Below are 10,323 nucleotides of genomic sequence, written 5' to 3' on the forward strand. Positions count from 1 at the left end.
AAGAGTAAAATTACCAAAGATTATTTTGAGTTAAAGCACTTGAAATAGACAAAGGAAGGCACTCTGGACTCTCCTTTTCTTCCTGAAAGCAGGAGATAAAACTCTTATGTGAAAGATGCTTTCCCCATAACAGGAGGAAAAGAACAAACTTATCATGAGAGATGGGGAGGTGAAGCCAGGAGAGATCTGTACAGACAGACCTTGTCAAAATGACCCATATCTACCTGCAACCTTCCATAGGTTACTTCCAGAGGTTACTTTTCCACAGTTGCTACTTTTTCTTCAACCTAGTATATAAACACTGAGGCTTAACCACTTTTTGGGTCTTCATTTTCCTGTGAAGGCTCCCATGGACATCTAAAACTAAAATATGTATGCTCTTCTCCTGCTAGTCTTATGTCAACTTAATTCTCAAACCCAGTCAGAGACCCTAAGAGGGTAAAGGGAAAGTTTTGGGGAAAGTTTCTTCAAAAGTTAAGTTAAACACTAATCCAGTACTGATTTTTAAAAATGCCTGAATTTAAACTTTATATAGAAAAATAAACAAGTATTGTCGAGAAAAATTTTTAAAAAAACAATAAGGCAGGACTACTCATACAGGCTATTGAAATATTTTATAAAGCCTTGGTAGTACATCACTGTGAAATGTGTACATGACTATGTAGGCAAAACAACGGTATTAAGTAGAAACATATGCAGATACATACAAGATATATATGAGAATTTAATACAGTGTTAAAAAGCACTCTCAAATCAGCAAACTAAAGGACTTTTGGAAAAACGGGAAAGTCATATGGGAAAATATAGGCTAGGATATATATCTTGCACTGTATATTATATATTGCCTCCAAATGGATCAAAGCTTTCGGCACCAAAAAATATGAAAACATAAAAGCAGCAGAAGAAATCTAGGCAAATAGTTTAAAATTTTGTATTAGAGAAGGGCTTTTAAATGAAAACCTAAAATCCAGAAGCCATTTTAAAAAGAGAGTTTGATAAATATGAAGCTTGAAAACAATTTTTCCTTAAGAAGAAAAAAAGTAAATCAATAGCCAAGTCAAAAGAAAAATAATATACTTGGAGGGAAAGTTGCAGCTCCTATCAGAAACAAGATCTAGCAGAGAAGAAGTCAAACTATCACTCTTTGCAGATGATATGATACTATATGTGGAAAACCCAAAAGACTCCACTCCGAAACTGCTAGAACTTGTACAGGAATTCAGTAAAGTGTCAGGATATAAAATCAATGCACAGAAATCAGTTGTATTTCTTTACACCAACAACAAGACCGAAGAAAGAGAAATTAAGGAGTCGATCCCATTTACAATTGCACCCAAAACCATAAGATACCTAGAAATAAACCTAACCAAAGAGGCAAAGAATCTATACTCAAAAACTATAAAGTACTCATGAAAGAAATTGAGGAAGACACAAAAAAATGGAAAAATGTTCCATGCTCCTGGATTGGAAGAATAAATATTGTGAAAATGTCTATGCTACCTAAAGCAATCTACACATTTAATGCAATTACTATCAAAATGCCATCCATTTTTTTCAAAGAAATAGAACAAATAATCCTAAAATTTATATGGAACCAGAAAAGACCTCGAATAGCTAGAGGAATGTTGGGGAAGAAAGCCAAAGTTGGGGGCATCACAATTCCGGACTTCAAGCTCTATTACAAATCTGTCATCATCAAGACAGTATGGTACTGGCACAAAAACAGACACATAGATCAATGGAACAGAATAGAGAGCCCAGAAATAGACCCTCAACTCTATGGTCAACTAATCTTCGACAAAGCAGGAAAGAATGTCCAATGGAAAAAAGACAGCCTCTTCAATAAATGGTGTTGGGAAAATTGGACAGCCACATGCAGAAAAATGAAATTGGACCATTTTCTTACACCACACATGAAAATAGACTCAAAATGGATGAAGGACCTCAATGTGAGAAAGGAATCCATCAAAATCCTTGAGGAGAATACAGGCAGCAACCTCTTCGACCTCAGCCGCAGAAATTAATTCTTAAAAACAGGCAAAGGATATGCCAAATAGTTCACAAATCAATACAAATATCTCTTGAACACATAAAAATATTCTCAATCTCACTCATGATAAGAGAAATATACATTGGAACTACAGTAAGATTTCATGTTTATGTCTTAATTTGGAAGATTTTAAAAATTTCACGTTTTCAAACGATTGACAACACAGTTGGGAAGTCTATGAAGAGACAGACGTTTACATACTTTGCAAAACATTATAACCTCTAAGGAGAGAAATTAGGCAGTATCTCTCAAATTTTCAAATATGTATACTCTGACCCAGAAATCCCACTCTGGAAATTCACCCTACAGATATAATTGCATCTGTATGAAATTATATATGTACAAAGTGGCTGATCAAAGCACTCTTCAGAATGGCAAAACATTAGAAATACCTATGGATCCATCAAGAGACTGTTAATCCATGATACATGACACAATTATATTCTGTGACCTTGTGAAAACAAATCACTGAGGAACTTCTATGCACAAATGTGGAACTATGTTCTGTATATATTGATGAGTAAAAATAAAGCAAGACTCAAAGCTACATTTGTTATTGGAAAGGAGTAAAATAAAAATATATACTAATTTTTAGCTTGTGTTTATAAAAGTAAACACTAGAAAGATACATAAGAAACCCATTAATGTGGATCCCTGTTTTTAAGGACATGAAAGAAATGGGGTGGATGGCAAGAGGGTAGAAGTGAAAATTCTCAGTGTATATGGTTTTACATCATTTTTACTTTTTTTTTTTTAAGATTTTATTTATTTATTTTACAGAGAGAGAGAGATCACAAGTAGGCAGAGAGGTGGGCAGAGAGAGAGGGGGAATAAGGCTCCCTGTTGAGCAGAGAGCCTGACACAGGGCTCAATCGCAGGACCCTGAGATCGTGACCTGAGTGGTAGGCAAAGGCTTAATCCACTGAACCACCCAGGTGCCCCTAAATAAGACCTATCTTAATAAAATGAAATATATACAATTTTAAATCCATGATAAGTATGTACATATAAATATAGATACTGTCATGTTACCTTACATTTTAGTTCTTATTGTATCTTTATCTATGAAGTAATTATTTATGTACCTCTTTATTCCAAAATGAAACAAAATAGTTACATTTCTGTTTAAAGTTTCTTAATTGTATCATAGTACACCAGATTTATTCAACTTTCTATAAGAAATGTGAGAGCATGAATTTTTCATTTTTTTATCTTTAAAAACTTTTTTTTATTATGTTTTGTCTGTCACCATACAATAGATCACTAGTTTTTTTGTTGTTGTTGTTTTGTTTTGTTTTGTTTTTTAATTTATTTTCAGCATAATAGTATTCATTGTTTTTGCACCACACCCAGTGCTCCATGCAATCCGTGCCCTCTCTAATACCCACCACCTGGTTCCCCCAACCTCCCACCCCCCGCCCCTTCAAACCCCTCAGATTGTTTTTCATGAGAGACTATGGACTCTGAAAAACATCATTTTTTCTTTTGAAATACATCTATTTTTTAAAAATTAATTTAAAACAACTGTTTATACATTGCTTCACACTCACCCTTCTGAACAAACGAATTTTAACTGTGATCCAAAGAGGAGCTCTGTCTCAGTTATCACCTTCCCATTTTCTAATTCTCCTGGGTGTCTGCATCGTTTCTCTGAGAGAAAAATTAAAATGATAATGAGTGATTCCAAATACTCAGAGATAAGGCATTAGAAGACTGATTAACTTTGACCTATGCTTCCAGAAAGATCCTGAGGTTGAGATCCAAATTTATTTCTGATCCTGACTCACTAAATTTTTACTTTGGAGGATAAATGAATACAAAGTTTGATCTCCTATTTTTCTGGTACATTTCACCCTTAGAGGAAAACACTCAGTTAAATCACTATGGTAATGGAGTCTATGGATAGTTATTGATCAGGGAGCTAGCTCCATTCTGGATCTGTGGCACATACTTTGTACGTCAGCCACTTAAAAATGCATGCCCTTGGTCACCAAAGGGACAACAGAAAGTATAGATACCCTCACTATTGTAAGAACATTACAGAATTTACTCTCCACTATAAGTGAATCACAGAACCTTCTTCCAAACACAGCAGATACTTTGGTTGAGGTTTCTTTGGAAACCACATTACCTCTCTCTAGCCACCGAACTTTTTATAACTTTGTAAAGAATGGGTCTTGTTTTCAAAATATTAAAATTGAATTTGTAGTTCACTTTGGAAAGAAGTTTTAAGTGAATTATAGTGTAAAGAATAAGCTTCTTTTTCACTGCAACTGGGCAGTTCATAATTTCTGTTTTATTTGTTTCTTTATTTATGCTTTTCTAAAAGTACACACGTATGTACATTGAAATGAGTGACTTGACAACTGGATGGTTTCTTAGTGACCAAAGATTCTCATTGCACTGAGAAAATTTAATTCCTGAGACATCTTTGTAAAGAAGTGAAAAGCGTAAATAAGAAAAATAAATGTTCATACGTACTGACACAGAATTCGTCGTAGTCCCATTTGTTATACCGACAGGTAATAGTTGGGCTTACGTAATTAACCCTGCCATAGCCAGGACGGCAGGTGTACCTCAGGACAGTTCCACTTTTGAAGTATGTCTCATTCACCATAGTTGTTAGAGAAGCAAAGTCTAAATTTGGTGGGGTATCACAATCTCCTGGACACCAAAATGACAAAGAGTGCCAGAAGTTAGAGCTCAAAACACAGCATCTTAATGTTTCAGTAGTATGATTTTTAGATAAAGGACAATTCTTTTCTAATCAAGAAAAATAATAACTCGTATTGTCCTCATAGTTCAATGGATCTAGTGAGTGATCAGTAATACACATTTGCTGATTAATGATAATGATAAAAGGCAGAAATTTTTCATCCCTTCTCTAATGTTTATGAGATAATTTATCTAAAGTATGATAGATGTGATTTCATCCTTCTTTCAGAGTCCTCATATCTGCTGACTCAGTGATATCTGAGCAAAGCCAACAATTCCTACAAATTTCCTCAACAGAAACATAGTCTTTCATGAATAATACCATTATATAAAATTGCTTGTCTCAGGGAAGGGAAACCAGGTGGCTGAGAGGTGGGTAAGAACCACATTCTTAATTTGCACCTTTTCGTACACATTGGATTTTGAATGATGCAAAGGAAGAAGCATGGAGTCCTTGAAAATAAAGATGTTAATCCTGCTTTCCTTGCAAGAATTAAATAGGGGACCAATAATTTGCCTTTCAGGAGCCCTAGGAGAAGTCTTTACTTATTTCTCCTCTCTATTCTGGATAGATCCAGAGGCAGTGAAAATTGTTCAGTCGGGCTGATAGATCACACCAACTTGTTTCAAGTCATGGTTGGGAGACAACTGTTTTGGAAAATTCCTGGAGAAGAAATGCTAGCGGGAGGTGGGTAGAAAACTGTCTCTTCTATGGATAAAACCAATTCCCCCTAAATCCCAAATAATTCCAAATCCCCTTTAATTCCAAATTCCAAATTCCTGATCAAATCAACTCTTGTTGCTGAAAGTGGCTTTCTGCTAAAAGTTGAATCATCTGTTGGTGTTAAGAGAGAATGAGTGGATGATCTTGAATGTCTGTAATCAATCTGAACTTACTTCTCTAGTACTCACCAAGAACAGGAGCCATTAGGGCAGCGACCAAGATCATTTGGAACAAAGTTGGATCAGAGGCTCTCCACAGCCTAAAGAAGGGCTGGGCTGCCATTTTCTCTTTTCTATGAAGGATCCCATTTAGAGCTCTGGGGTGCATGCCCTGATGATTCTCCCACATTTTTTTCTGCAAAAGACTTCAACTTAATAAACAGTCATTAAATTCCTAGTCATCATAAAGCACTACGGTAAGTACTATGCGGTCCATATCTTCAAGGAAATTATGACCTACAGTAGAAGAAAGCACATGCACACAAATGTTAAAACATGACACAGGGAGTGTTAGCCTCCATTCAGAGGAGAGATGGGGAAGGGGTTGTTAAGAAGGGACAGCTTATAGAAGTGTCCAAATGGGATATAAGGGTCAAGTTTAGGAATTTATAGATGCTGCTCTTTAGGGAACAAAGAACCACTGTTTTTCATTTTTGGATTTTGTTTCCCCCTTTTTTACTTTAAAGCTAAGGAATGATTCATTATTGTGCTTTAATTTCTATTTATTTATATTATTATTATTATTATTATTATTATTATTATTATGTCCAGTTAGCCAACATATAGTAGTACATCATTAGTTTTTTAAGTAGTGTTCAAGGATTTATTAGGTGCATTGAACACCCAGTGCTTGTGCTTTTTAAAAATCACTGTGGCAGGTGTGTACCTGAGAGACTGAAGTAAGCAAAGAGAAGAAACAGGAAGGTTGAAGAAGAAGACTACTGCAGTTGGCCAGGTGAGCCACAGAAATGGTCTGACCATGGAAATGGCAGAGGAGTTGGAGAAGAGGGAACAAATGTAAGACAAAATTATACCGAAAGGCAGGAAAATGATGAAATAGAGAAAAGGAGTCAGATCTGTGTCGTATTGAGAGTTCCTCATGACAATTGTCAACAGAGGCAATAAAGCATGAAGAAATTTGCAATTTTAAATGAATAGTTTATGGAGAGATATGTATATCTGTATGTATAGATATACATATAGCTGTATAAAGAAAAAGAAAAATATATGTGACAAATTATACTTTCATATTTGATCAGACTATTTGAAGACTTTTTAAAAGCAAAATCATGAAGGACACTTTTCTCTTCACCACCACTCCTGTTCCCTTTGGGGAAAACAATATATCTTAAATCTTAAATTTACATTAGAAATAGTCCTTGTCCTCAAAGGAATATATGAAGTTAACTCCAAAGAAATACTGAGTTTTATCTTTTATTCTGATACCTGTTAGATCCAGATGATTCTATATGCCCCAGGTGTTCTTAATTCGTACTATGCACATATCTGGTAGTGCACTCAATATTTACCTCAAAGATGTTTCTGTCCCACGTTACAGAAAGAGACAAGTTTATAATGACCCTTCAAACTAGGTGGAGAGGCCTAACTTCCTAACCGAGTAATGACTCATTTGATCCTATCTTTCCAAAACTCAGTTCTGATGAAGCCATTCTTCCACCCATCATCAGCTGTGGACCATTCCACCTGACAGACATCTTGGCCCCTGAGTTCCAGACAGGGCCACTAGGACAATTCCGCCAAAATAAATAAATAAATAAATTCAACGAGATGATCCACTTACCAAATGTATTGGCTTACTAAAGTATGTTTATAGAATTTGTACTGAATACACTGAGGTGGTCTAAAGATGCGTGAAGGAGACCAGCACTGGGGCCCTTACTTACCCACTTTCTTTTTTGTTTGCCCCTCCTTCCACTCCAAATCTCTAGACTCTTCCTCTTGCCCAGACAATCTGGATGAGACAGGAGACTAGTGGGAGTAAGTTAGTTCCACATAGTGAAAACCAATCCACTAAATCATCCATGAAATTTGCAAAATATGATAAATTTCTCTGTTCCAGTGAAAACTGTTATGACCTGTAAAAACTATGGAAATGAGTTTCTTTAATTTTTGATGAGTTCATAGCATTGGTTGAATTTCAGTGAAATTGAAGAAAAAGGCTAAAAAATCAATATGTATTTTAAAAATTTTTAAAAATAAGCTGGAAATTGTTTTTAATTTTTAAAAAATGAAATAAAGTAAAATAAAAATACCAATATATTGGCAAAATAGAATTTGACTACAAAAACTCAGGAGACTGATAGTATAGTATAAAGTGGAAATTCCCCATATGAATTGTTGCAGTTATTATGTTCACAATAAAAATAGGTACATTGGATATACTCCAGAAAATATTCTCGAGTATATATATAAAAACAGAGCCATAAGATTAAATCTTGACTTTTTAAGAAATTGAATAGAAATACTTAAAATACTGCTACAAAGAACGTATTCATTAGCTGTGTTCAAAAAGAAGACATTTACAATCATTGAGTATATACAAAATGAATATTTAAAACGTTGTTCAGTAATTGACCATTTGACAAACTTAGCAAATTGATTTCAGCAAACTGATCCTTTAGGAATTGGCATTCCCTCACTGGCTTCTAGCAAGGAGCTTTTCTGTCGTTTGGTGCTTGGTTGACCCCATGCTTTGGTTGACCTGAACAATCTGGATCCCTGATGGTCCCAAGCATTTTCCTATAATGCACCCCTGCCCATTATCACTTGCCCTCTTATCCTTCTTCCCTGTGATTCCTACTTGTTCTGCCAGTCCTTTCTCCAATGTTCCCTCCTTGTCTCCACGCCAGTCTTCATATTCTAATTACAGCTCGATGTTTCTAACTTTGATTCAGCTGTGGCTTAAAACTGACATTTAACCTCTGTCTTCAACACTAGACCTCAAGGTCCTTGAAGTCAGAGGTGGGTTCTTACTTGCCTCTGCCCCACCAGGTACCTGGTACCTGGTACCTGGCACTGCACCTCACACAGTTAAAGCACTCAAGAAATGTTTGTTGACGTTACATTCAAAAGCATCTAGTGATAAAATGTTTTAAAGAGGAATAATACTGCTCCACATCCGTATCTACTCTTAGAGGCTTTGTTTTGTCAAGGTCAGATTTTCACTGATTTTAAAGTTCTTAAGAAGAACAGAGTCTAGTGATTTTACTCTAGGCTCTTCCCTATCCTTAACCTGAAGTCATCATATCCTCAACCATTCAACAGAGGACAGTGAAGAGGGAAGGAATGAACAAAAACTAGTCTCCTCCTTCCACAGGTTGGGACAGGAGATAAAGGTCACCATATATACAGACCCTACACGGGGCTGAGGAATTCATATCACTCAACTTTACTCTGGGACCACAGACACAGTGCTAGGGAGCACAGGAGGACAGTATGTTGCCAGACCCCGGAGCATGGGCTCTGAAGTCAGATCCAGGCTATGTGGATTGAATCCTGTCTCCCTCAGATGGGAACTGTGTGTCCCTGGGGCAGGATACTCCACTCCTCTAAGCTTCAATTTCCTGTTTTATAAAGAAGGAATGATAACTACACATGTGTCTCAGAATTTCTGAGAGGTATCTTGGCTTGGTGCACAGTGGCACATAGAAAACATTAGAGAGAAATGTCAGAGAAAAGAGGGATGGGATTGGAGTTGGCATGTGACCTTGACAAGACCAGAATTCCTGGAGTCAAAACATCATCATAATAATGATGGGGACAGAAATGTCTGACTCTTGATTTTTGGCTCAGGTCAAGATCTCAGGGTCCTGGGATCAAGCCCCAAGTTGAGCCCTGTACTTAGTGCAGAGTCTGCTTATCCCTCTCCCTCTGCTCCTTCCCCTGCTTTCCCTCTTTTTCTCTCATAAATAAAAATAAAATTAAAATGGTGATGTATAATTACAATGACATTTGGCTGCAACACCAAGGTACTTCAATTAAAACCCAGGACAGAGGAACATCCACTGGACTTGGACCAGAAACCATTGGTTGGGTCTTCACTTTGGTGATGGTGAGATCCAGTGCCACACCCAGAACAGAGACTCTCCTGCACACAAGGGCCTGTTCTGGGCATTCTTCTTCCCCTAGTTTTCCCTGTCTTCCAGAGAGGAACTTACCTACTCCCATGACTTTGACCTTTACCCATTAATCACTCACAGACCTTTGGGCCCAACTGTCTTCTTATAAAGTGTATAAAAACTTACACATTTCATAAACTCAGTTGCTAATAAAAATCTTAGTCTTCCCTATTCAGTCGCATACATAAATTTTGAGTCTTTAAGCCGACCTCCTTGCTCTGGTCACTAACAAGTGGAATTCCAGTGCTGAGCCTTAAAACTGTGAATATTTCTAAAAGTCAGGGAAAGAAATATCAACAAAATAAGGAGAAACTATTTTGTGTTCCCCTATAGCTTCACAAAGGTACATATCTGAATCTTAAAGGTGACCTTGCAAATGTTATTTCTGGACTTTAGAGATCATTGCTCTGCCACTTGAACAAAACCTTTAACTCTGGAAAAATCTATAATTGTAATAGGTTATCTTCACAAATTATTTTTTGCCCAGGATAATACAAAGCTTACATTTCTAATTTTGAGCGTGATAAATGCCTGTGAGTTTTCTTTGCAAATCCATAAATGAATTCTTATAGTTTTCATTTGTAATCCTGAAAGGAAACTCAAACTTTTCACTCTGTTGGATTTCTCTCTCTTTTTAAAAATACCTATTTATTTATTTATTTATTTATTTATTTATTTATTTATTTATTTATTTAT

The 10,323-nt window shown here is 36.1% G+C and overlaps 1 protein-coding gene across 1 annotated transcript in view; it reads right to left on the reverse strand.

Moving 5' to 3' along the window:
* LOC111151046 (complement component 4 binding protein alpha) overlaps positions 1 to 10,323 on the reverse strand; it is a 63,643-nt gene that overhangs the window by 49,824 nt on the left and 3,496 nt on the right. Inside the window, exons 2-5 of the mRNA XM_022508768.1 lie at positions 7,393 to 7,460; positions 5,678 to 5,843; positions 4,532 to 4,714; positions 3,601 to 3,700 (exon numbers count right to left, since the gene is read on the reverse strand). Of these exons, the coding sequence (XP_022364476.1) occupies positions 3,601 to 3,700; positions 4,532 to 4,714; positions 5,678 to 5,837 (443 nt within the window). The 5' untranslated portion in view covers positions 5,838 to 5,843; positions 7,393 to 7,460. The remainder of the gene's footprint in view (positions 1 to 3,600; positions 3,701 to 4,531; positions 4,715 to 5,677; positions 5,844 to 7,392; positions 7,461 to 10,323) is intronic.

Source organism: Enhydra lutris, unplaced genomic scaffold (assembly GCF_002288905.1).
Source record: "Enhydra lutris kenyoni isolate GAN:26980312 unplaced genomic scaffold, ASM228890v2 scaffoldscaffold25, whole genome shotgun sequence".
Taxonomy (NCBI): domain Eukaryota; kingdom Metazoa; phylum Chordata; class Mammalia; order Carnivora; family Mustelidae; genus Enhydra; species Enhydra lutris.